The 27,911-nt window shown below is 39.5% G+C and overlaps 1 protein-coding gene across 6 annotated transcripts; it reads left to right on the top strand.

The window, feature by feature from the left end:
* The first annotated feature begins 37 nt into the window (after positions 1 to 37).
* LOC148864845 (sporulation-specific protein) lies at positions 38 to 26,355 on the top strand. 6 transcript variants are annotated; one of them, XM_088976684.1, is made up of 9 exons: positions 38 to 336; positions 456 to 493; positions 570 to 700; positions 5,834 to 5,914; positions 6,244 to 6,278; positions 6,812 to 6,902; positions 7,214 to 7,334; positions 7,424 to 7,556; positions 26,017 to 26,355. In XM_088976684.1, exons 8-9 carry the CDS (start codon positions 7,428 to 7,430, stop codon positions 26,116 to 26,118), a joined length of 231 nt encoding a protein of 76 aa, XP_088832810.1. In that variant the 5' UTR covers positions 38 to 336; positions 456 to 493; positions 570 to 700; positions 5,834 to 5,914; positions 6,244 to 6,278; positions 6,812 to 6,902; positions 7,214 to 7,334; positions 7,424 to 7,427; the 3' UTR covers positions 26,119 to 26,355. The 6 variants fall into 6 exon arrangements, with proteins under 6 accessions (XP_088832810.1, XP_088832808.1, XP_088832809.1 ...); XM_088976682.1 differs by having other exon boundaries at positions 7,140 to 7,334; XM_088976683.1 differs by lacking the exon at positions 6,244 to 6,278.
* The last annotated feature ends 1,556 nt before the right edge of the window (positions 26,356 to 27,911 follow it).

The following is a 27,911-nucleotide window of genomic DNA, read 5'->3' as shown; positions in this document are numbered from 1 at the left end:
GAAAATTACGAAACTACCACTGCACCCACACTTTTCTAATTCAGAGGATACACCATTCTCGCCTACCTCTCTACTCCATCTCTTCTCTAGCTCTTTTTCCTCTATCTTCCTCTCTCATTCTCTCTCTCCCTCTCTATATTTATTGTTTTTCCCCCTCCCATTGAGATAATCAGCCGAAATCATCCATTTCGAATATTGTTCATCTTCTCCTTCTTCGAACACAAAACCAGCGGGGGAATGATAAGATCCCTCCCCTCTCCGATCTCTCTTTCTTCTCCTAAACAAACGAGGAATATGAACACATAGGCTTCCTAAACAAACGAATCTCCGCACCAGGTACGGAGTCCTCCTTCCTCTTCTTTCTTCCTTCTTTTCCCTTCAGTTTTCCTCTTTCATCTTCGGTCCGAATCTCTACTCTCTACCTGATTTATGTTTTTCCGTGATTCTCTCCGTAGAATTCTTCCTGTATTTTCCTGTTCATCAAAGCTTCTAGGTTCGTGCAATCTTCACGGTTCTCTCTGTTTTTTTTTTGTATGTTTATTTTATGGTTTACGTTGTTCATTTTGCAGGTGATACAATTCCAAGCGGCCACTTGAATATTCTTTTCTGTAAATTTGGTGTCTCCATCTTATTCCACTCAAATTACAGAGTTCTTGATGGCTTAAGTTCTGCAGAAAAGGGACGCCTGTCTATACTTAGGGTTAGAGTTCTATAACTATCCTTCTTGTAATTTTACTAATACAATAATACTAGGCATTGTATGTTGGGGAATTACATAACCGGTACTCTACCTCCATGTGGTTTCCTCAAGTTTGAAATTTGAAGTAGTAGCTGGTAAGGACAAATGATGGATGCGAGAAAGTGCAGTTCTCTTCATCTTAAATTTACAAACTATGCATCATAGTGTTGTGTTCTTATTGTCAATTTCTTTTAGACAGGGTTCAAATAAAATTCTTTTTCTCTCATTCTCTATTTCTCCTTGTTTCTTTTCTTAAATGTTAAATCTTTATATTTTCTTGTCCCTCCTATTTTCTTATTCTAATAAACTTGAAACAAACTCTACATGTCCTCTGTGTCTTTTCTTTTCAATATACTAGAAATTGATCCCAATACCCCAATAAGGAAAAACAGTAACATTCATCCACTAAATCGTTGATAATTTGTTGTTTTGTTTGTATACTATAAATGGATTTCTATGCTATAAATGGTTTTTTGGTTTGTTTGTATGCTAGAGATGGCTTCCTATACTAAAAATGGTTTTTATCTTCCATTGCTTTTTGTTTATATAAAGTCCTGTTTTTGTATTATAATAATTTTTGAAGCACCTTCCTGTGTTTGTATACTACAAATGGTCAGATTTAGCACTACCGCTAATCCTTTCCAACTACAAAATTGAATTCTTTTCAAAAGTCTTGAATTTCACTCCTCAACAGCCTTCTAAGTTTTTTTTTATCAGAAACGGTAACTTTCATTAGACAGATTAAGAGTATACACTATCACCACCCAGTCAAGGGTGTTTACCCCAAGAAAAGTACTTTCTGATTACAGAACAGCCCAAAACAAGTTTTCCCTGAAAGTTCCTTGCTTTGCAAGGGTGTCGGCTAGTCCATTCGCTGACCTCCTTGTCCACTTGAACACTGCCCCAACCTCCTTTGCTAAGCAGTTTATTTCCCTCATGAATTGTCGAAGTACCCAGGCCCCCAAGTTATGTGACTGAAACCACCCAATTAATAGTTTAGAGTCCCCTTCTACCTCAATCTGGTGTAAGCCCCATTGTTTAGCTAATCTTAGAACTTGTAGCAAGGTCATAATCTCTGCTCTTAAAGAGTCTCCATCACCTATCGGACCTGAATACAGTGCAACCAGTCTACTCTCCATGTCTCTGAAAGCTCCTCCCACCCCAGAGGGACCTGGGTTTCCTAAGGAACTCCCATCGAAGTTCAGCTTCACCCATTGATGTGCAGGAGGGATCCATTGCTCCTTTAACACAAACCTCAATGAAGAAGAATTTGCCACAGTGTACCATCCTCTAAACAAATCATCAGCTGAATAATCTTTAAATAAAGGGGATGCTTTAAGCCAATGAATGACCTTGGTAGATATGCAGTCAATGATTTGCTCCTTAGATCTTTCAAAACCTTGGAAGATCCTATTGTTTCTTTCTTCCCAGATTGACCACAAAACAGCTGCTGTTGTTGCTCTCCACATTGCTCTCCCCTTCTTCTTTGGAGGTATAAAGAAGTTCGGATCAAAGAGTCTTACTACATCCGAAGGAGGGGTCCACCTGCATCCAAAGAGAGAGGAAAACCAATTCCAAACAAAGGCTACAAAAGGACAGGATATAAATAAGTGTGTAATGGTTTCGCCACAGGCCAAGCAGAGGCTACACATGTAGGGTGAAAGGCAGTAGTTTGGCCTTCTTTTTTGCAGCGTATCTAAGGTGTTGATTTTCTGGAGTACCACCTCCCAGCAAAAGGCCCTTATTTTGGGGGGTACAAGGTTACACCAAACCTCCTTTGTTGGGAAGGTTCCTACCAAGTTAGATGAATGGAGAAGAGCATTGTAAAAAGAAACACTAGTGAAAAACTCAAAAGGAGAGGCTAACCAAATTCTACTATCCAAGCAAGACTGATCAAGGAATAGAGTATTAAGAAGGGCAATCAGATCATCAACCATGCCCATTTCGGACTCCCTCAACCCCCTCCTTAGACCCAAATCCCAAGAGTTACCATTTCAGATAGACAGAGGAAATGGTTTTTTCTTTATTCAATGAAAGAGAGTAGATGGATGGGAATTTGTCTTTGAGGGAGACATCCCCAAACCAGACACATCTTCCCAGAATCGAACTTTATTCCCTACACAAGCATCAAGTCTAATAAACGGAAGAAATGAGGGCAAAACTCCATGGTTAGCTTTCCAAGGAGATGACCGGGATGCCCTAGGGTCAAGACCAGTATCCCATCTGTTTTCTGCCACCCCGTGTATACTCACTATCACTTTGTGCCACAAGTTGTCTTGTTTAAGAGGTAGTCTCTGTAACCACTTTCCCAACAAGGATGTATTCCTTAGCTTTATGTTTCCTATACCCAACCCTCCACCATCGCTACTTCTAGAGACCACCTCCCACTTCACCAAGTGATCTTTCTTTGTATCCCCTGGTTCCCATAAGAAATCCTTCATTAATTTCTCCAGTTTAAAAGCCACACTAGTGGGGATCTTGAAAGTAGAAAGGAAGTAAATTGGTAGGTTTGCCCAAGTTGATTTTATTAGGGTAATTCTTCCTCGTAGAGAGATGTAATTTCTCTTCCATTCTACCATCTCTTTGAGAATCTTTCCAAAACTAGGTACCAGAAGCTTTCTGACTTTGGATTCCCTCCTAAGGATAACCCTAGATACTCTAACGGCCAATCACCAACTTCACATCCCAACACTCTAGCAAGGATTCCTATCTCTTCTTCCGATTTATTAACCCCTACCACACAACTCTTTCCCCAATTAATTTTGAGATCAAAGGCCTTTTCAAATTGATTTACCAACCTCTTCAAATTGATTAACTCCTGTTGCTCCCCTCCACAAAAAACAATAATACCGTCTGCAAACTGAAGATGAATAACCACCACCGCATCCCTCCCAATTCTCTAACCTCTGATCAAATTATTAGAATCAGCCCTAACAATTAGAACACTTAAGACATCAGCTACTAGTGTGAAAAGGCAGGGGGAAAGGGGATCCCCTTGTCTAAGACTCCTCTTAGCTAAGAAGTCCCTAGCTACCCCATTAACCAAGATGGACTAATGACAAGAGGAGATACATCCCTTTATTATCCATTCACACCACCTCACCCCAAAGCCTCTATGCCTCAAAACTTGTAGAAGAAACTCCCAATCCACCAAATCATAGGCTTTCTCAAGATCAAGCTTACAGACCAGACCTTTCTCCATTTTCTGGCCCTTATACTCCACACATTCATTAGTGATGAGGATTTAATCCATTATTTGTCTTTAAAAAATGAAGGCACCTTGGTTTGGAGAGATCAAGCAAGGGAGGACTTTCTTAATCCTTTCGGCCAAAACACTGGAGATGATTTTATACAAGTTTCCCACCAGGCTTATAGGTTGATAGTCTTTCGGGTGGGACGCTTCTGGTTTCTTGGGAATTAAAGCAACAAAGGTTGCATTGGCTCCAGAGTTGAACTTGCCTCTCTCAAAAAATTCAGCAAACACTTCCATAAGATCAACACTAATAATCTCCCAACAATCTTGATAGAAGGCCATTGTGAAACTATCTGGATCGGGTGCTTTAGACCTTTCCATCGAGAAAATTGCTCTTTTTATTTCCTGGGTCTGAAAAGGTTTTCCTAGATCCGCCAAAAGATCCTCGGGGCCAGCCCTTCACTCAAAGTCACCCAAACTCCCTCCAACACCTCCATTGACAGCAAAGATAGATTTGAAGTGGTTCACCAAGGCTTGTGCTATGTCTTCTTGCCTAGTTAAAATTGTCCGTCCCACTCCAATGGGGAAATAAAATTCTTTCTCTTTCTTTTGTTGGCTAACAAGTGGAAAAACTAGTGTTCCCGTCTCCTTCCTTTAACCACCTACATCTTGATTTTTGCCCCCAACTAATCTCCTCTTTTCTCAAAATCTCCTTCAATTCTTGCTTAAGCCTCCATCTCTTTGCCCTCTCTTCCGCCCTTATTCTTCTATCCCCTTCAAGACCATCTAGTTGTTCTAATCTGTGAGCAACAACCTTCTAAGTTTCAGTAAAGTGATGATGATTGATGAAACTGTGCTATTGTGGTTATTAAGGGAAGGTTATGAAGTGAAACCTTTGGGAAGACAACCAAGATTGAGGGTTATAAAGTGAAATCTTTGATTTAGTAGGAAGTAGGAAATTTAGTAATGTTGTTTTGTGTTTTCATGCATAGGCAACACATCCTGAAGCATGACTGAAATTTCTTAATGGGCATGTTTGTTTTGAATTAACACAATGTTTTGATAGATACCATGGATTTTTTTTGACGCCTCATTGACAAAAGAGCCTCTTGATTACCATGGATTTAAATTATTGATTAATTAAACATCTCATTTGCATTTCTTATATTTCTATATAGGCAATGTTTTGGACAAGAATCTTTGATTACATATAAGGCAAGGCTTAGTTTTCCTTTTACAGCCAATGTATCCTTCATTACAAATACCATTTATATAAGAGGAAATTTAATTATTACATCTCATTCACATTCTCTGTCCTCATTCATTTTATTGGTTTCTTCATTGCCCTTCAAGCTTTCATTATTCTATTTGATGTAGTAGCGATGGATCCTCTCTTTTACTTAAGGAGTGAGAGACAAATGATATTTCAGCAAAGCAGTCAACAATGTATTTTTAGATATTGTTATCTTACTTTATCTCACCCACAAAGCAAAAAAGAGTTAGAGGCTAGAAGATGGAGCATTCAAATTTCAAAGACCACATGTAACCTATAGTAATTGTTTCCATAAACTGTTGGTTTATTAGCTAGGTCATAACTGTAAAAATCAAATTTAGCATGTTTAGCAGTTTTATCAGTGTTAAAACCCGGATCAAACTGTTGGTTGAGAATTAAAATATGAATGCTTCCTTTTGTGGTTTAGTTCTCCTTCTGAACTCCCTTAGCTTTAAACCCTAAATATTTGTTCAAGGAAATATTGAACCAGTTGGTGAAATTGTAGAATTGTTTGAATAGTCAGGTTTAGCAACCCTGCCATTTTTTGCATCTTCTTTGTCATTCTCTTTCACTTCCAATTTTATTAGAGATACATATTGCTTAAGCGTGCAACCTTATTTTTTTGCAGAATTGATGTTGACAATTGCCATTGGGTAGCATTAATCTCGTTTTGTGGGTTGATAACTGGACAATAGCCACTGAAGTGGAGGTCTGTTTGCACATTTTGAGCATACCATACTAATTTCAAAAAATGGAGCTAATATATGGACCCAGTGTTAAAAAAGGCATTACAAATACTCATGGCTATTTTATCATCCAGGACCTTGAAGTTTGTACCTCAATTATGTGATTCATTTATCTTATTGATGTTAATTATTGCCCAAGATATTAATCATTGTTAGGAATAGTGATTGATTGATGTAAATTTTCATTGGCCATAGGAACTGTTCTATTCATCTTAATGTTGGTTATTAATTTGTCCAAAATTTATGTTATATTTTAATTTTATAGAATTTAGGTTTTTCTTGTTATTTGCAGGTGAAGGTTGGGCCCAAAAATGTTATTGTGTACAGGTGAATGTGAAAAATAAAAGCACATGAGTGCCATTTGCACAAGTCTATGTGTGGGTGGGGCCACAAATATTATTTTTTATAGGTGAATGTGTAAGTGGGTTCATGAACGCTATTTGCATGAGCCAATGTGTCGGTGGGGCCCGTAAGTGCTAAATACACATTTGAATGCATTAGTGGGTCCACACATGACATGTCCAAGGTGTATTTCCATTTAAATGCTCAACACTTATTTGTTGTGCTATATGTGTTTCCAAACAGTCTTTGGGTCTTTTCGCTTTTAAGAAGATCTATAAAAAAATTGCAACCAAATGGTCTTTGGTCTTTGAAGATCTACCCATGAAAACTCATCAGTTTTTTAAGGTCTTGAGCTTTTGGAAGATCTTCTTAAAAAGACTTGCCAAACACTTCCCAAAAAGGATGAAAAATTTGATGGTTGATTTTGATTTTAGCATATGGTTGATAAAAAAAATTAGATTACACTTGAAAGGCATTTGTGTCTTTTCACATACTACTTAATGGCTGGTTAATGACAGGTACTAAATTGTCGCGTTTCAAAAGTTTAGATACTGGATTGTCACATTTTAAAGTTTGGGGACCAAATTGTCACTTGAGCCAAAGTACAAGGTACTTATCAGCGATTTTCCCTAAAATTAATTTCGGTTATAAAAGGATAAAATTGGATTTTAAAATGTTATTATAATATGTTAATGGTTGGTAGAGTTTGTTAGCTAAGGTAATTTCAAGAATTTTACAAATATTTTAAGAAATTTCCTCTTAATGCTTGATATTATGATATCAGTTGATTGGTTATATTGTTATAACTTATAAGTCTTGTTTCTCTGGTATCATGTCATATCACAGTCGATTTTAAAGGCAAACCATCTTAAAACCGTTCGTCTTTTAACGGTTGATGATACCTTCTGGTTTATGTGAAGAGAACGGTTTGATCACTCCTCTCATAGAAGATACAGAACTGCTCAAGCACGCCCTGCTACCGACTCCCTACTGCTGTGTGCCACAGCTTCAACCACAAACCAACAAGCAGCATAATCGAAGGTAGTGATACTGTGATAGGTCTCTCTCTCTCTCTCAATTATGATGTCTCTCAGTAATGGATTTATTCTCTTTTTGTTGTAATTTATCAGAAATATGTCTTCCCTGGGAACTTCGAAAGGGATCCTTGAGGTTGCGAAATTTGCTCTCTATGTGTCAGTTCCTATAGTTCTAATGTACACTTTCGCCAACAACTCTGACAATCTCAAGAAAGTAATGGGGAATGTAAGCCCTCTTTCTTCTCTCTTATCAGTTTGTTATTATTTTTCTTGATAATCCAATTTAGAAATCGTTACAATCTAGGGCTTTGATTATCTTGATTTAGGTGCAGACACAGATTGCAGAACTTGCGACCATTAGGGAGTTTTAGTACACCAGTTTCTTTACAAATAATTCTATTTACACACGATTTAGACCTTTTCCCAACTAGAATGGGAAAATTCTGGTAGTTTTCTGAGGTTTGTTGTGTTCATCTTTTTTCTCCCAGATTGGTAACAGAAACTTTATTGCCTAAAAATAGAAAATTACAAGAGTCATGTACAAGCAATAGATAAAATATGTACAAGAATAAAAGCACTCCCCAGTCCTTACAGTAGACCCCAAATCACCCTGCCAATACCTTTTACATATAATCATTCTCCCAAACAAATAGATCCATAAAAAGTGGCTTCTTTGTACTCTTTGTCTAGCAAGGGTATCTGCTAGGTTGTTGGTGGATCTCTTAACCCAGATGAAACTCACAGTCAAATCTCTTATCAAGAGTTGAATCTTTCTCAAAGTATTCCTGTATTTCCCTGGTCCTTCTTTGCTTTTATTCAGCCACCCCATTACCACCATAGGATCGCCTTCTATGACCAAGTTGTTGAACCTTAGACTTTTAGCCAATTTGATCCCTTTAAGGACTGGTAGAAGCTCCAATCTCAAGAAGTCCCCATGCCCTATTGGCCCCAAGTATAAGCATGATAATGACCTTGGTTGTCCCTAAAAATGCACCCTACCCCAAACTGTCCTCTGTTGCCTGGGCTGCAACCATCAAAATTCATCTTAATCTTCCCTTGTGTTGGTGGTGACCACTCCCAAAGAACTCTGTTTCTAACCAGAGGTGCTTGATCCTCCACATGTCAACTTCTGATCATTTCTTTTGTCAAAAAATCTTCTAATAGAGCAAGAGAGCTAAACACACAGAAATTAATTGTACAAGGGGACTCAAAAGTGGTAATAGGTTGGCTGATGAAGCATGCAGAGGCTCTCTGGACATATAGGAATGAATTTAAGAAGATTAAATGGCTGACGAGGACTATGGCTGTGAGGGAATAAATGTTTTGGGCTAAACTGTAATATGCATGAGTGGGTGAAGCTACTTGGTTGTAAATTTAAGTAGAAATTATCTCCTTTGACCTCACTATCTTGTATATTTTTAAATTATACAAAAATCTTACTTATTTTTTGTTTGAGTGGGACTATACTTGAACCATCACTGCCAGTTCCATTGGATGGATATCTATGCTTCTAGGAATTCAGGTCTGTAGTGGTCATCACACTTGTGAGAATTCCATGCTTTGGTTACCCAGTTGAACAACTGGTACTTGTGCATTTTCAATTGTATATTCCTCAGTCTACAAACTCACTATTGTCTAGGGAATTCTCTTGCAAAAAGTGGTATTATGTTGGGACTGATTATATTGACAAGTAGGGTTTCCTTTGGAGTTTCAATGGTGTCCAACAAAGTTGACTTCTTTATTCTTGTTGACTGGTTATTTGATGCTGCACTATTTTCTTCTCGATATTATTATTATTTGTATGACATGTCTGGTTGACAAAACTGCTTGTTTGGGGAAATAACTTAAATCTTTTCCATCTTCGATAACTGGCTAACTGTACCAAAGATGGTAGTCCATTGTAAAAATAGAGGGATGCTCCCTTTGACACCAAATTTATTATGTGCAACCATTCCTATTAGAAGGTAAGTTTCATCATGTGTATCCCTGGTGTGTGTCAGGCTCCATTCTCTAGTCAATGGTTTTAGATTATTTTGATGATGGATCATGTACTCCTTTGCATCTATTATCATTCATTTGTTTGTTTCCAGATAGCCCTTTAAGAAGGCTTCAACTTGTTCAGTTGTGACCAAAGTCTTAACTGATTCCAATTATATCATGGAAAATACAGAAGTTATTCACACTAAAGACCCTTTTGTATTACCTTGGGGTGTAAATGGTATCTGAAAATCCAAGTTTGAATTTGAGATTTGACATAACAACATAACATAATTGACTTGAACTTGGATATGGCCTGATTTTATTCAATAAATATCCATATATATATTATTTTAGGTAATAAAATAATTTTTTATCAATAACCAGAAAATTTCATTAATTAATGAAGAAGATATAGGTGATCATCCCAAAGAGAGAGAAACTCTCTTAACTCTCTCCAAAATGACAAAAATGTACAGCAATTACAGAACAACCCAAAAGAGTTGATCCCTTTCCACCCCTTGCTTCGCCAAAACATCAACAAAGGCATTTTGCACTCCTTTTAACCCACTGCAACTTGATCTAATATCTTGAGTTAAAAACTTAAACTTCCTCCTTTCATTGACAAATTTCCACCAGCCAGTCTCATCTTTTTGCAGCTAGCCTACCAGCTTTGAATCCCCTTCTGTGATCAACCTTCTTATATTCAACTCCTTGGTTTTTGGATCCCTTCCATCACTGCCTAGATTTCTACCCTCAAGGAGTCCCCCACATCTATTGGCCCCAAGTAAAGGGCAATAACTCTTCCCTCCTTATTCGAAAAAACACCTCCAATACCTGAAGTGCCTGGATTCCCCTCACTAGTACAATTGAAATTCATCTTAATAAACCCACTAGGAGGTGGGACCCAAGCAGGGCTTATAACAGCTCTTGGGAGAGAAGAATCAGCCACCTCCTTCCACTTTCTAAGCAAGCCATTTGTGGGAATGTCATCGAAGCTTCTCAAGGATTTAACCCAATGGATCACTCTGACAGTAATGGTTTCTAGGTTGCTTCTCTGCTCCTTTCCTTGTCTGAAAAAATTCTTTGATTCCTTTCTTCCCAAATTGTCCAACATATTGCCACTCTTGTACACCTCCAAAGTGTTCTTCCCCTCTCTTTCTCCAGTTAACAAAGGAAGAATCAAACTGTTGTGTAGCCTAGCATTGTGGGCTTGGTCTTATGTCATGACATTTACTTGTGTAACTTCCTTCCTGGGCTAAATGGGCCTGTGCCTACTTTGTTTTTTATGTTTTTCTTACTGCCTACCAATCAGGGACAGATTTGTCATTGTATCTCTTTCTTATTGTCCTAGTATAAAAGCTGTCTTGGAGGGCTGGAGATAGAGTGCCACCCATTTCTTCTAAACCTCTTTTCTTTTATTCTCTTCTTTCTTCTATAGAACTGAATACAGACAAATACAGACGTGGTATCAGAGCATTGATACTTTCTTCTTCACTGATTCATAATCTTATATACTGTTCTATCTTCTATTATTTTTCGTTTTCTTTACTTAGGGTGTTAAAGAAACCATAGTTCTGCTTGTGGTGCTCTAAACCTAGTTGCTTTCTTGGGGGTTTTCCCTTGGGAGAAGATCCAAGGGAACCTAGAAGAGGTTTGGTAATGCTCCAATAGGGCAAGACAAACTGTGAGTAGTCTCTGGATTACTAAAGTAACTTGCAGTAAGCAGGTTAAGATTTTGAACTGCTGGAAGGTGCAGTCCTTTCAGATATCTTTGTGGAAGATTTTTTATGTTTGGTTAGAGGCTTCCATCAGACTGGGAGTGAAGTACAGGTTGTTGCCCTCTACTTCAAGTTTTTAGAAGCTGAACAGTGTCTGGTTGCAGACCAGGTGTTTGTTTTGTGTTGCAGCCCAAGTTCCTCTATTTTTATCCTTCTGTTTTGTGTTGGAGTATTCTCTAATCTACAGGCCGGTAGTACTGATTGTTCTCTGCTGTTTTTTGGGTGAAATTTCACATCAGAAACAGTTCATTATGTCCTCAAACTCTAGTGAGGTAACCTCCAAGGAAAGTCATCCAAGTGAAAGCTTATTCAACATGGAGAACACTAACTTCCCAAATCTTCAGATCACTAATGTGAAACTAGATGAATACAACTTCAAGGAGTGGTTCATTTTTGCAAAACTTCACATCACAAGCCATGGTTTACTAGGGTACATTAATGGACAAGTCAAAGAACCTAAGAAGGAAGAACCTACATATGGAACTTGGACAGAAAAAAAAACACTTGTTATGACATGGCTGTTATCTTCCATGACACCAAAGATTGCTAGGACAGTCCAACACTACCCTACAGCTCATAAGATTTGGGAGAAATTATCTACCACATATGGACAAAGGAAAAATAATGCAAGAGTTTTAGACTGACACAAGACATTGCAGCCTTGACTCAAGGAAGTTTATCAGTTGCAACCTACTTTGCTACTCTTGAGGGACTTTGGGAAGAGCTTGATCATCATCTTGTTCTTGATTGGAAGAATTCTGAGGACCGAGAAATGCACCAAAAGCAAACTGAGGAAATGAGAGTGTTCAGATTTCTTGCTAGACTTAACTCTTCTTATGAGAGCATCAGTTCTCAGATCTTGGGGAGAGATGAACTTCCTTCATTGCAGCATGTTTACTAAATTAGAAATGAGGAGATCCGGAGAAAAGAAATGAAGGTAGAAGCTCCTCCACAGTGGGTGAACATTCAGCCCTTGTTTCAGCTACACAAAAAGGAGGGAAAGGGGGAGATAAAAGAAATATGAAGTGCTCTCACTGTGCGGGAGACATACCAAAGATACCTGTTGGATCTTGCATCCTCACCTTAAACCAGCAGCTCTTAGGAAGGAAAAAAAAGCTAAATAAAGGTCCAGGACCTTATGGACATGTGGCAAGTTCAAATCTAGTGGATGGAGTGCAAAATCCTATGACCTTGAGTGCTTCTTCGTGTGTGGGACAGACCACTACTTCCCCAAGTAGCTTCCTTGAATTTACAGCTGCAGAGGTAGACATTCTAAACCGGGCTATGGCTCGATTGAAATAATCCACTATTTCTTCCTCATCCTTTGCCAAGATAGGTATGATTTCTGCCCTTAGTGCTATTCAGCCTCATTCAAATTTGGGTGATTGACTTGGGTGCCTCTGGACATGACAAACAATTCCTCTTATTTCTCATCTTATCATCTTGGTTCTGGGCAAGATAAAGTGAGAGTTGATGATGGTTCTCTTTTCCTTATTCATGAAAAAGGGGATATCCAACTTGGAAAGAATCTTCCTCTTAAATCTATTTTCATGTTCCAAACTTTACTGCAAATTTGCTTTCAATATCTAAAATCACTGAAGCCTTGGATTGTATTGTGACCTTTTTCCCTACACATTGTATTTTCTCGGATTGGATAACAAGGCAAACGATTGAGAGTGATCATGAGGCTGGTGGTCTCTACTACCTCAATGAAGATATCGGTTCAGCTCATCAAGCTTCAACAAGTCACATTGGGGAATGCAAGGAGTCTAGTGCTATCATCTATCTTTGGCATGCTAGATTGGGTCATTTGTCTTTTACCTTGTTAAGAGTCTTGTTTCCAAAATTGTTTCAAAAGGTGTCAATTGAGAGTCTGTTTTGTGAAGTGTGTTAGTTGTCTAAATATTGTAGAACAAGTTATCCGAGCTCTAATAATGAAGTTAATGCTCCTTTTAATTTGGTTCATTCTGATGTGTGGGGTCCTTCACCCATTACTTCTTTGGATGGTTATTGTTACTTTATCAGTTTTATTGACCACTTTACAAAATGTATTTGGATTTAATTGATGAAAGGAAGAGAGGAAGTACCTAGAATCACCATGGTTTTCTATAAAATGATTGGGACTCAGTTTGGGAAAAAGATTAAACAATTTTGTTCTGATAATGCAGGAGAATAGTTCAAGAATTCTCTAAATGTGTTTTTTGAAGATGAGGGAACATTGCATCAGTCCTCTTGCAGCTTCATTCCACAACAGAATGGAGTTGCAAAGAGGAAAAATAGACATTTATTGGAAACTTCTCGTGCTCTCTTGTTTCAAAATAAGGTGCCAAAGAAATTCTGGTCTCATGCTGTTCTCACTGCATCTTATCTCATAAACAGGATGCCATCTAGAGTTTTGGGTATGAAGGCTCATTTTTCTCTTTTTGGTCCAAATCAACTTGCCTTTTCCTTACCCCCAAAGGTCTTTGGTTGTGTTTGTTTCATTCATATCAAGGATCCTAAAAGGACAAAGCTGGATCCATAGGAAATCCAGGGGGTGTTTCTAGGCTATACTCCTACATAGAAGGGATACAAGTGTCTAGATCTAGTTACTAGGAGGAAGCTCATTACAAAAGACGTCACCTTTCACGAGCCTCGGTCCTTTTTTGACCCTCCTCAGAATCCTCTTTAGGGGGAGACTAATGGGGTGGAAGAGACTTCCTTGGGGGTTAATCCTTTTGTTCATGCTCTTCCTCTTCTAATTTCTCTTCCTGATCTAGTTTCTTCTGAACCTACCGAGTCTACTTGTTCGGTTGATGAAGAAGCCACTGCTCCTAACCATTGTGATGAAGAAGCCAAAGAAGCTACTACTCCTAACGATTGTGATGTAAGTGTTTACCGAAGGAGAAGAAAGAGAGACTTGCAACCAATTGGATGCCTCTGGAGCCGATCAAGGTATGGTTCCTCCCACCACATCCACTAGTTTTGATCCTGGTCTTCCCATTGCTTTGTGGAAACTAGTTCGATCCTGCACTCTCCATCCTATAAATAGATGTCTTGTATTCTCATCTGTCTCCTACCTATCACTCATTTGTTTGTGCATTGTCTTCTGTTTCTACTCCTAGATTCTCAGAGGCTGTTGTTGGCCCCAAATGGAAGGAAGCTATGGATAAAGAAATGAATGCACTATTGAAAGCAAGCACTTGGGAGCTAGTGGATCTACCAAATGGGAAGAACACCGTGGGGGTGTAAGTGGGTTTACACAATTAAACATAGAGAAGATGGCGCTATTGAAAGATATAAGGCTAGATTGGTTGCAAAAGGGTTCACCCAAAGGGAAGGTATTGATTACAAGGAGACTTTTGCTCCAGTTTCCAGATTAAATACAATCAGTGTTACTTTCTTTAGTAGCAAACTTTTCTTGGGAACTACATCAATTGAATGTTAAGAATGCCTTCCTAAATGGAGACTTGTAGGAAGAAGTGTATATGGACCCTCCTCTAGGACACAACACGAGAGAAAAGGTGTGTAAACTAAAAAGGGCCTTGTATGGGCTCAAACAATCCCCAAGAGCATGGTTTGAGAGATTGTGTGTAGCAATGAAGGAAATAGGGTACAAACAAGGTGGTGCAGATCATACATTGTTTTAGAAGAGGGATGGTGAAAAGTTGACAACTCTAATTGTCTAGGTTGATAATATTGTGGTTACTGGAAATGATGCAAAGGAAATTATTGAATTAAAAGGTTTCGCAGCCTCAGAATTTGAAATCAAGTATCTAGGGCACTTGAGACATTTCTTGGGAATAGAAGTGGCTAGATCCAAGGAAGGGATTTACATCTGTCAGAGAAAGTATGCTCTTGGCTTGCTGAAGGAGATTGGGAAATTAGGAATCAGACCTACTGACACTCCCATAGAGCAAAATCATGGATTGCAAGGAGGTGATGGGGAACCTTATCCTGACAAAGAATATCAACGGTTGCTTGGAAAACTATTGTATCTATCTCTCACTAGGCTGGATATTGCATATTCAATCCATGTAGTTTGCCAATTCATGCATGCTCCACAAATCTCACATATGAAAGCAATAGAGAGAATCTTGAGATATCTCAAGTCATGTCCCGAGAAAGGGTTACTATTTAAGAAGCATGACAAAATAGAAGTTGAAGCATTCACAGATGCTGATTGGGCTGGTTCCCATGAAGAAAGGACATCTACATTAGGATATTGCACCTTTGTGGGTGGAAATCTAGTTACGTGGAGAAGCAAGAAACAAGTTGTTGTGGCAAGATCAAGTGTTGAAGCTGAACATAGAGCCGTGGCTCATGGTGTTGCCAAAATTTTTTGGCTTTGAATCCTCCTAAAGGAATTGGGGATAGATACAACTGGACCACTCAAGCTCTATTGTGACAATTAAGCTGCAATTAACATTGCAAATAACCCAGTCCAGCATGATAGACGAAGCATATTGAGATAGATAGGAATTTTGTATGTGAAAGGATTGTCTCTGGAGAACACTGTATTCCCTACATGCCATCAGCAAAACAACTAGCTGATGTTTTCAATAAAGGACTCAAAATCCAGATTTATGAAGCTGTTATGCAAGCTAGGCATGATAGATATCTATGCTCAGCTTGAGGGGGAGTGTTGTGTAGCCTAGCATTATTGTGGGCATGGGCTTGTTTATGTTATGTCATGACATTTACTTGTGTAACTTCCTTCTTGGGCTAAATGGGCTTGGGCCTACTTTGTTTTTTATGTTTTTCTTACTGCTTACTAATCATGGGCAGACTTGTCATTGTATCTCTTTTTTATTGCCCTAGTATAAAAGCTATCTTGGAGGGCTGGAGTCTGGAGATAGAGTGCCGACCCATTTCTTCTAAACCTCTTTTATTCTATTCTTTTCTTCTATAGAACCAAATACTGACAAATACAAACACAAACAAGCCTTGAACATTTGACGGGGGGTTCCACCTGCACCCAAACAAAGAGAAAATCATTCTCAAATAGAAAGAGTAGAAGGGCAGGAAATTAATACATGGTAGCTAGTCCTACCATTAGCCTAAGGGCAAGAAATTAATAAGTGGTATCTAGTCTCAGCCAACGTTTCTGAACCGTCGTTGACCCGGACGATCGGATTGTTCGGCCCAGGAACCGTCAAGGCAATTGGTTCCGTTTTACCCAAAACCTAGAATCTGATTAAAAACCATTCAAAAGTCAACAAACCATTAACCCGGGCGGTCAAACCGTTGACCCATCAACTCGTTCAATGGTTGACAGTTTTTTATTTTTTAATTATTTTTAATTTTGCTATCAGGACAGGCCGTTCGTTTGAACCGGACGGTTGGACCGTTGACCCAGAAACCGGTGCCCAGAAAGGTTCCACTTTTGAGTCATTTTTTAAAGCATTGGTCTCACCATTAGCCTTACAAAGGATGCACCAATTTATTAAAAGAAAGAAAGTACAAGGAAGGTGACAAAAATTCACCCGAGAGAAGAACCTCAACACCCACATAAAACAAACACCCAAATAAAGCAACAAAACTAAAATGATCCTTCTATTGAACATGTAGAACCTCTACTTAACTCTTTTTGAACAAAACTTCCAACCAAAGTTTTTTTTTGTGTGAGAAATAATACTTTTTTCAAGTAATGCTTAGGTGTAAAGGCAACGTTTTGAAAAACGACTAAAAAACGGAGCCGTTCTAGGCACCGGTTTTTGGGTCAACAGTTCGACCATCCGGTTCGAACGGATGACCCGTTCTGATAGAAAAATTAAAAATAATTGAAAAATAATTAAAAAATAAAAAACGGTAAAAAACCGTTGAATGGGTCAACGGTTCGACTGCCCGGGTCAACTATTTGTTGACTTTTTCAACGGTTTTTGACTAGATTCCGGGGTTTGGGTAAAACGGAACCGGTTGCCTGGACGGTTCCCGGGCCAAACGGTTTGTTTGTCTGGGTCAACGGCGATTCGAAAACATTGTGTAAAGGTTTCAATGTTCACTTTTTTCATGAAGCTGGGTGCATGGTTCAAAGTATTGATACACCTCTGTGTATCGATAGAGGCATATCGGTACTTAGATAAAAGCAGAAATGTTTTTTTTTTTTCAAAATTTGGTTTTTAGGTAGATATTTTAACATAATTTTTATTAAAAAAGAGTGGGGTCCTGAAATACCTATAAACAGGCGTTTCAGACCCCAAAAGATACGATACGATACGCCTGATACGGGGCATATTGTATAGATACTTTGAACCTTGGTTGGGTGGAAGCTTTGTTCAGAAGGAATTGAGTGGAGGTTTTGTTTGTTCAGAGGTGGTTCATTTTAGCTTTGTTGTTTTGTTTAGGTGTTTGTTTTATGTGGGTGTTGGAGTTTGTGTTTTCCAGGTTAAAAGGAGGTATTTTTGGTTGGGGCCTATCAAGATTACATGTCAGGTCAAAACATTGGAAGCAGTTGCACCTTTCACAGCTGATGATATCTTGAGAAATTGGCAGCTCGTGATTTCCTTCTAAATGGCAACGCATACTTATTTTATTGCTTGGTGTCCTCCAACTCCAAACACAACTAGATGAACTTCGATGGATGATGCCTAGAAATCCATTTTTATTGGAAGTAGGGAGAGAGTTTAGAAATTCAAGGAAACATGCGCTGTACTACATGTTGTTGCAGTGTTTTCAGGTCAAGGGGGCATGGGAGATTTGATCAGGGCAGAAATTATTGCAGTAATTCAAGGAGTACAGATAGCTAAATAAATGAATTTGGAAAAGTTGGTCATTGAAGGAGACTCCAAGGTCCAAACTAGTAGTAGGATGGTTAAAGAAGCCAGATTCTGCAATTTGGAATTACAGGGGTGAGACAAAGAAGTTTAAATGGCTAACTAATAGCATGACCTTAAGGGTTCAATGGATTAGAAATCAGATAATGGGGTGGTGGATATTCTAGACAAGCAAGGGACAAATAGGGATCACTGGGCTCAGTAGTAGCTTGCTTTGTAATCTAATGTTTTAAAGTTGTCAGAGGTTGCATCTTGTTCCTCTCCTTGGGATGCTTCTCATATATTATAGTCTAATGTTTGAGGTTGGCAAAATCTCTGAATCTCAGAGATATATTGGTTAAGGGGGATCCACAATACTTGTAATTGGATAACAAGGAACTATGCAGGCCTTGGAATATAGAATTTTGATGAGAGAAATTAGTGAGTTAATGTTGTAATTAAGGGCATTATACAATTGGATGTCATGAACTGCTAATACTTTAGCAGATGGGCTTCTAAAACAACCCTATGGAAACCAGACATATCAAGGATTAGTATGGATGGGTGGAAATTTGTAAATCTATAGAAGGAAGCAATTAAAATGGAATGAGTGGCTGGCCGAGGCTAGCTTCCTATAAAGGGTGCACAACACTTCACTGCACACATTTTATTTATACATCAGTAAAATTTTAATTATTGCTAAAAAAGAAGGATGAATTGGAACAAATACTCAGGGCATCTGTCCTTTCTTCTTATTCCTATCTGCAAAAGCTTAGACCATCATTTTAAGCCTCTATACTTTTTTGTTTTCAATACTGTAGTGTTATTCAAAGTTTTCTTCAGAAGTGCAATCTGAAAAAGGTTTGCTTTTGTTTATCCACCTTTATATTCCAAGACAAATTTCAAAGCAGAAATGGTATCCAATTTTGATGTACAGGTAGAGGACTCTACAAATTTCAGATCTTGTGGTGGGGTTTGTGGGTAAGGGAAGGGCTTTGGGTGGTCAGTGATGAAAATTAAGAATGGAGAAACAAATAGACAATTTGCTTTCCACCAAAGAATGAGCAAGAGATTAGAAAGAAAGAGAACCCTTTCTATTAAACAGTAATTAGATTGATCACTTGGAAGAAGAAACAGGTGAGAGTGGAATAAAAGGGAAGAAATCCTAGCAACAACCAGAATTTACTAAACCAATCTTTATTTCATCAAAGTAATCCCTCTTTTTCAATTATAGTGACTATTTATAGACTCGATGGATTTTCTTTTTTGTGTGTGCGGGGGGGGGGGGGTAAAGAGACTCAACATAAGAATTTGGATGTCCCTTTTCACACTTCTAATTGGACTCATAAAATCTGACTCAAAACTAGTACCAACTTGTCATAGGGCTGATCATCGAGGCCCCATGCAACGCTCAAATGTGTCGAGAAAGCCTGTGAAACTAAGCAACAAGCAACAAAGGCAACAATAATGGCACACAAATTAGTAAAAAGACTCTTTGTATTGCATTAAAGATAGCAAGCACAAGCACAAGCACACAAGTTTGTGTCGAGGGGACCTCATGCATAACCTTTACACGGTGGACACCACTGCACCACTCAACTACCTACCTCCCCTCAAAGAGTAAGTTAAGTTTTTTGGGGGAGTGACAAAAGGAAATATCACTAGCGGTGAAAAATCATATTGATAATTACAATAATGCCATTGGTGTTCCCCCCCATACAAAATACATACATTGCCCCACCCAAGGCACTCCTAAAGACACTTGAATCGCATGCTTTGGGCACAGAAGATTGCACGTGATGGTGCAGTGAAGAGTTCACTTGTGATAGCCTCCCCCACTCAATTCAGTCTTTGTTTTCGAAGGTTGGCCTTTACTAGCTACTTGGATCTGTTGTTGATGAAGGAGGATTCTTCAACTGCTCTACAAATTGTCTCTTCCAAGGCCCAAGCATTTGCTTGGATGGTAGGTTGGTGATTGCTCCTTTGGCTGGGGAGTCCTATGGCTATGTTCGGGGTTAAGTCCTTTCCAGGCCACTTCAAGGTAAGACACGGGGTGTTTTGGCTTGGTTGAGGGAAACTTTGGAGCTAGGTTTAGGTCAAAATGAGTTTTTGGATTGAGGGGACATTGGTTCCCATGATGTCTTCATCGCTTGGTTGTGGTCCCTATATTGGGTGGTTGGCACTCTCCCTTGTTGGCTTGGTAGTAGATGGGTGTATTGTTGTAGATGGCCTGAGGTCTTCTTGATGTCTTCATCGCTGGGTATTTGTTACACTGACACTAGCACTGGAACGACTTTGGTGGAGACTGCTTCTTGATGATGACTTCTTGGTCCGTTCTTGTGTTGGTGTGAGATGCTAGAGTGGGGGTCTTCTTGGTTGCTAGCATGGCATTGGCGTTGGGGGTGTCCTCTTCTTGGCACAATTGTAGGGCTGAAACTTGCTTCCCGTGTACCTTGACTACAGTTGTCACAGGGATCATGCAAGGGGAGCTTTTGTCCAGGATAAGTAGGCTATCAATGTGTGGCACAAGGGCTGCTTCCACCTATGTTAGAAACTCCATTCTGAGGACAACTTGGAAACCATCCAAGGGTACCGCAGATAAGTTGATGCTTCCCTTCCATGGCCCTAATGAGCTCTACTCCATGAACCATTCTACTGCCTTGGCGCCAAAGTTGATTGCTTTGATTCACCCTCCTGTTTAGATGTAGCCAAGTTAATTTACCGGGCCTTGGCAAGTGAAATGAAGTTACGTGTTGCACTTGTGTCTACCAAGGCTTGAGTTGACCTCCCGCTAAAGGTAATATCAACATATTTGAGCCCCTTGTGGGCGTTGTTAGGCTGCTTAGGTGTGGCCTCTTTCTTTACCATGGCATTAAGTAGTTGGAGGGCACCAACCCTTGGTGCTGGATCAGGCCTGTCTTCATTGCTTTGTTTATCATCACTGAAGCTTGCTGATGAGGGCATTGATCTTCTTCCTTGTAGGGTGGTCTCTTTTCCAGTGCATCCCATTGCAAATGAAGCATGGTTGTGAAGAGGTAGTCAACCTCTTGTACTTGTAAGTGTTGTAGCCTCCTTGTGGCTTCTTCCCTTTCTAATTCTCGCTTGGCTTGTTGTAGTGGGGCTGCTTCTCTTGTGAGGGGTTTGATTGTTTGTCTCCCCCACTCAAGTCCAATGCATGCGGGCTTGGGGGCTTTTCATCATCTGATAGTCTCATGTTAGTGAGTTTTTTGGCTATGGCCATGGCTGATGCAAGATCTTGAACATCTTGTTGTTGAAGTTCTATCTCCACCCATGGTTGTAAACCGTCCATGAAATTGAAGAGCAAGTCCTTATCTAACATGTCCGTGATCTCGAGTGTGAGGGCTGGAAATTCCATAGCACACTCATGGAATGAGTTCTTGTGTCGAAGTCTTTTCAGATTTTGTGGGCCAGGTATTATACGTTCTCCGGGTAGAATTGTTTGTTTAGTTCTCTTTTGAATTCAGCCCAAATGTTAATGGTGCACGTGCCACGCTCAGATTCCTGCACCAACATAGCATAGCAACATCAACTAAATACATAGATGTAGTTGTAGTGTGAATTCTGGTCCTTTCTTCATTAAGGTTTGTTGCTGAGAAGTATTGTTCCATCTGCCACAAGAAGTTGTCAAGCTGATGTGCATCGTGAGTGCCTGAGTAGGTAGTTGGCTCCCAAATCTTAATGTGAGCAGGAGTGAATGCCGTTGTGGAGATTGTCGAATTGGCAATTGCTCTCTTTAAGAAGTTACACTCCTCCCTAATCTCATCTAGTTGGGCTTGCATGCTGGCTGAGGTGCAGGTGGCTGACTTCACAACTGCCCATTCTTCTTTCATTGCATCAAGTTGGGCATGGATGGCCAAGGATGTGGACATGGTTCTCTTCCACCTTGCCCATTCATTTTTCATCTCCTCAAGCTGCGCTTGAAATTTGTCATGCGTGTCTTGTATATTTGTTTGAGAGGAGCTTGCTTGTTGCTGATGTAAGGTTCTCAAGACCTCCTTGAGGGTTCCATTCATCATATTGCGAGCTTCATCTAAGGCACCATTTAAGCGCCCCTCCAACTCCACCATCGCGGACTCGACTGCTTCCATGGTGAGGTGAATCTCCTCCACTCGATCATGTGTCTCACCCATTGTTGCCTCACAACGTAGCATGCGGGTGTTGATGTTAGCAAGCCTATTTGTGGATTTCTCGTGCTTGCTGGATTTTGATGCTTGGCCCTTTGGGGCCTTGTCTCTTGCCAGGGTTGTCTTCAAGTGCATCACTAGCCTCATGGGTGTGGGAGAGTCCTTGTTGTATCTCTTCCTCATTGTCCTAGGTGTTCTTCATAGTGTTGCTACCGTCAAGGGTCGAATGCTTGGTCCACGGCGTGTAGGCGAGCTCTTGCTCTGATACCAACTGTTATGGGACTGATTGTTGAGGCCCCGTGTGGCACTCGAATGTGTCAAGAAAGCCTATGAAACAAAGCAACAAACAACAAAGGCAACAATGATGGCACACAAATTAGTAAAAAGGCTCTTTGTATTGCATCAAAGAGGGTAAGCACAAGCACACAAATTTGTATCGAGGGGACCTCATGCTTAACCTTTACATAGTATTGGCACCACTCAACTACCTACCTCCCCTCAAAGAGTAAGTTAAGCTTTAGGGGGAAGTGACAGAAGGAAACATCACTAGTGGTGAAAAATCATATTGATAATTACAATAATGCCATTGGCATTCCCCCCATACAAAATACATACATTGCCCCACCCAAGATACACCCAAAGATACTCGGATGGCATGCTGTGGGCACGAAAGATGGCTTTTGATGGTGCGGTGAAGAGTTAACTTATGACAAACTGTTTTAGAACTAAGACAAACCTGTAGCCTGTAGGTAAGCTATAAGGACAATGAAATAAGGACTCTTAACTCCTAACAACAATAAAACACTTGCTAATCCTATTAAAGCTAACTTAATGTAAAGACACTAAATTACAAAGACCCCCCTGTACTATGGGGTCAGTGACAAATTCCTCCCTATAATTTTGACAAAGAACCCCCGACTGTTAAGTGAGCTAATGGAAGGTGCAAAATTATGAAAATGCCATCACAATTCAAGGGACGTGCAATTAACTTTTCAAAATGATGAAAATGGGCAAAGCCATTCCCCCATTTGTCTTTTCCTCGTCCATTTTCTAATTTTTTCCTAAACCTTGACCTATACAAGTATACCATCAGCGAACCATTTGACAAGAACTGTACATTGCTGTTTGCTGGAAGTTGTTGCCACTATCTTATTGTCGAAGAGCTGTCTGGTACATTGTCACCATATACAGAAGAATCTTCAATGATACCAAAAAAATCATGCCAACTATTTTAACCATATGAGAACCGATATTTTCAAAAATTGTTGGGTTGTTATCAAAGTGTAAATGAAATGGTAAAATCATTCGAACAAATAACAAAAGGGCAATTTTGGGATTTAAAAAGCTTTGAACAGACAAATGAGAATCTTTTCTGAAGTTAATTGACAGAACACTAACAGAGGGGGGTCTTTGATGCAATGTGAAAGTTTGGGTGTCTTTGGCACAAATGGAAGTGCAGGGCGGTGTTTGTCACTGACCCCAGTATAAGAGGGTCTTTGTAATTTACTTTTATTAAAAATAGTAAATCCAATTTTACTATAAATAGCAATTATGAGAATTACTAAAAATGGTAAGTTTGAAAGTTACCATAAATAGTAATTTTGAAATAAAATTTTTAGGAAGTAGAACCCTATTCCTAATACAACTATAACTAGAAAAGAAATTCAAAATCACCAGATTGCGGAGTCTTGAGATGCATTCCTCTCAGATTGCTATGAGGTAAATGGTAGCTCTGTAATCTGGTGCCCTACATTCAGAAGGAATTTTTAAGATTGGGAAATTGACAACTCCGAATTTCTGGAGCTGATTTCCATTCATACCGTGGATCTGCTTGTAAAGGATATCTGGGCTTGGAGTTGGAGTCCAGATGGCCTGTTTTCTGTCAAATTTTTTGTTAGCCACTTGTCTAACCACATGCCAGAAGACTCGGGTCCCCTAGGAGTTGGGGATTCCATCCGGGCAGAGCTATTAGCTGCTATACAAGGGGTGCAACTTGCAAACTAGCTGGGGGTACAACATCTAGTAATTGAAGGAGATCCCAAAGTGGTGGTGGGCTGGTTGAAAAATCCTGAAGATGCTATATGGCACTACAAGAATGAAATGAAGAAATTCAGTTGGTTGACAAGGAATATGATAGTCTCTTTACAGTGGGTGGGGAGATCAGCAAATACTTTGTCCGATGTCTTAGCTAAGCAAGGGGTAAATCGGGAAGAATTGTTTTGGGCTCAGCTGTGATTTCTGTTTTTCTTTCCTAGTTTTACTTGTAAGATTCAAAGAGGGGCTGCAGCTCGTGCCTCTCCCTGGGATGTTGTATGAATTCACAATTCTAAATCAGTTATTGATCTAATAAATCCTACTATTATTCATCAAAAAAAAAATTGGAATCTAATAGCCCCTTCAAAGGTTAATGCTTTGGTTTGGGCTGCATCCCTAGACAGATGCTTAACTTAGACTCACCTGTCAAAAAGAGGAGTGCAGCTTCAAGATTTGTTATGTGTTCTATGTGGGCAAAAGTTGGAATAAAGTAGTCGTCTGTTTCTCCATTGTTCTGTCTCGACAATGATCTGGAACCATTTCTTTTCAGCTCTGGGTATTAGCTGGGTTGTGCCAAGCACTGTGAAGGATCTGCTGAGTTGCTGGGAATTGCAGGGGCTGTCAAAGCTTGCAAGAAACACATGGGGGACCATTCCGACTGCTGTAATCAGTACTATATGGACGGAGGGAAACAAAAGAATTTTCCAAAGCAAATCCAACAACACAGAAGATCTAATTGCATCTACTTTTGGAAAGCTTCTGTCTCAGGTCTCGGCTGTAAAGGGGCACCAGGTCATTCAACTTGGGTCTAGGCTGTACTCTAGGAACTTCTGGAATTTGTAATGGATATGGATCTCTGGGGTCCCTGCCCAAAAGATGTTTTTGGGGGACCCTCTTGAATCATTATTCCTGATTTATTAAAATTTTACCTTCCGTCCAAAAAAAAATTCAAAATCTGATTTGTTTCTCCATAGATTCTTTTCTTGCTTCTGTCTCTGCATCAAGTTCACTCCATCCACTGTTCTGGCGAAGAATCTGATGACTTTATGAAGTCAAGTTGTTCTGTAGGGTTAGATCTTTAGAATTAATCAGCTCCATCAAGTGCCAAGCCTTACAGCCCAACTACGCCTATGTTCTAGTTGTTAGGAGTTAGGAGTGGTTCCAGTAGGTGATAAAATGAGAGAAAGTAGACTCAGATGGTTTGGTCATGGGCATAAAAGACCATCAATTCAAGGGCCTAGTAAGAAATGATTTGAGGGTCAATAATTTAACAATGGATATGGCATTAATTTAACCACATAGCTGACCCCATATGGTTGGGATAAGGCTCGGAAGAGGATGATGATGATCCATCCAGAGGATACAATCTAATGGTTGTGAGAATTGTAAAAAGTTCTAGATATTTATCTTGCTGGATTCTCAAAAGCTTGATAGGATATTTTATACAGGAGTGTTGTATGACTCGGACCATACTAAAGACTGGAATGACCCAGGATCCCGGTTTTACTGGTTAATCTGTTCTGCTTGTAAAAAACCCATCAAACCCATCATTTAACTGGGACCTGGAAAGGCCACTGGTTCCTGGTTTTCACAGTCTGACTGTCCAGTCCGGGCTGTCTTACAACACTGTTGTATACTCTAAAGCAACAGATTGCTCTAGGACATACATGTGTAACAATGTACAGGAACGGGTATTAAACCTCTAAAAATGCGCTGCTTAGGTTTGTAGTCTGTGACACAAGGCTCTGTATGTGTCATCCTTGAGTAAAATGTTATATTTACCCCCTCAGTAGCCATCAAAGAAGCCTTGTATCATCCTTCAGTAAAATGTTATATTTCCTACACAGGTGCTGAATGAAATTACCACCCTCATGCAACCCATCTTACCTTTACTTTTCCTTTTTTTTGTAGAAGGCATGTAACCTGTCTTACCATGAAGCACATTTTCTTCTTTAGATTTGGAGAAACTTGGTTTGTTATTTTAAAACATTTTCTTCTTTTCTTTTGGTGCTCAGCGCTCTTATGTGGTATATCCCCCAGAAGGTCCTCGTCCACCATCACCAGAAGAACTTAGGGAAATGGCTAGAGAGATGGCTCGCAAGAACAATATACGCTAGTGGATTTATATGGGTTTCTACGGTGTAAGTGATTGGTGCAGTTGAATAGTGGCCGTGTTTCTTGTTTTGTATCCAAGGACAGTCCCAAATACATTCTGGATTGTAGTTCAAAAATAAATCACTTAAACTGCAGATTGTCTAGCCATAACTTGCATTTGAAAATGAACATTGGAAATACATGTACTTCATAAAATAATTTCATAGAAAATGTTAATAATGGAGATTTTCTCAGATTCATAACAAGGCCTTGAATAAAAGAGAATGTGCCTTCCATACTCTGAAAAGAAATAGGTTTGAGAGCTTTGTTCTCGCTTATGAAGATCAAGCCTTGATTCTTTGAAAGTCTTAATTCTCTCCCAAATTCGCAGTATTTCATGTATTGCCGACCGACCCTGAAAACTGATATATACGTGCTGATATTTTTGTCTGGTAAAAGACCTTGCTGGTTGTATTAGATACCAGGGATCAAATTTTGCCTTTTTATGGAGTTTAGGGGGCTTTAAAAATGGTAAAATGGCCTTCAATAAAAGGGAATACACATCAATCTTTAATAAATTTCTGGATCAATCTAAAAAAACCTTCAATTATCAAAAATCTGGGCTTTCAAAAAATAATTATCAAAAATCTGAAAAATGTAGCAATTCTGTTATCATGCATCCTTTTGGTAGTTATTTTGGTTGAGAGTTGAGATATGTCAATGAATTTAGAATCAAGTTTCTGCACCTCAAGTGAATAGTTTTATCACTATTTTTGCATAGATTCTAAAAATAAGGAGATGGGATTTGATGCCAGATTGCCAGCAAAAGGCTGCACACATACAGAAGATGTTCCATATGTGCCGCTGGATGTGCTTGCTTTTTGTTGACAAAGATCCAAGATAAAAAATAATTACTCACTTCAAGTGGTGTAGGGCCGATATTACTAATTATCAACCTTTCTCTAGAAAGGGGGTTAAGCCCATCCCTCAAACTCACCCCCCAATGTTCCATATGTGCCGTTGGATGCTGTGCTTGCTTTTTGTTGACAAAGATCCAAGCTCGAAAGTAATTACTCACTTCAAGTGGTGTAGGGCCTATATGGTGGCAATGGGATTCAATCTTAGGTGTGGGCTACAATTAGCCAGTGATCCTACCAACTGAGTCACTATCAGTATGCATCAACGCTTTTATTTTAATTTCCTAATTTAAATACAAACTCACTATTGCGGTTGAAACCCGAGCAACAAATAAAAGGGAGGGAGGAGTTCGGGAATTGGACAATCTAAGGAGGTTGTACAAATCAAGCTGCTTTTGAAGGCATCTACAAGAAAGAGAATCCCAAGGTGTGTCCCTAGGGAAAAACTCTCTCTCTGATGCTTAAGCTAGTAAGTTAGCAAAGGGTCGTTGGACCTAGCAAAGGAGGCTAGGTTGGCGAAGGAACGTAAAGAACGAGGTGATAGTTGAGAGAGTGCCAGGATGTTCACATATTTTCTTAGGGGGTGTCTCACCTATTTAAATAAGTGGTATTGTGCTCCTCGTGTTCCAGTGGACCCAGTCTTGTTGGGAGATCGTTGCCATGCCTTGTCTGAGCTTCTCACGAATTCTCCTTATTGAGGTCTAGGCATGCTAGGTGCATTTAGGTGAGGCCAACTGGTTGGACTGGCAGCATGCCAATTTAGGTCATTGGCAAGTACTTTGAGCGCTCCACTTGGGGATACATGGTGGTTCAGGATTGGGCCATGCAAATGGGCCGCATCGCTTGCCCCCACTTTTAAGATCAAGGTGGTCGTCTTTCTATTCATACAATGAAAAGTT

Source organism: Nelumbo lutea, chromosome 3, assembly GCF_056320005.1.
Source record: "Nelumbo lutea isolate HS-2025 chromosome 3, American lotus-T2T, whole genome shotgun sequence".
NCBI classification, from domain to species: Eukaryota; Viridiplantae; Streptophyta; class Magnoliopsida; order Proteales; family Nelumbonaceae; genus Nelumbo; species Nelumbo lutea.
Note: the sequence above shows the minus strand (reverse complement) of the source record. Positions and strands in the feature narration are given on the sequence as shown.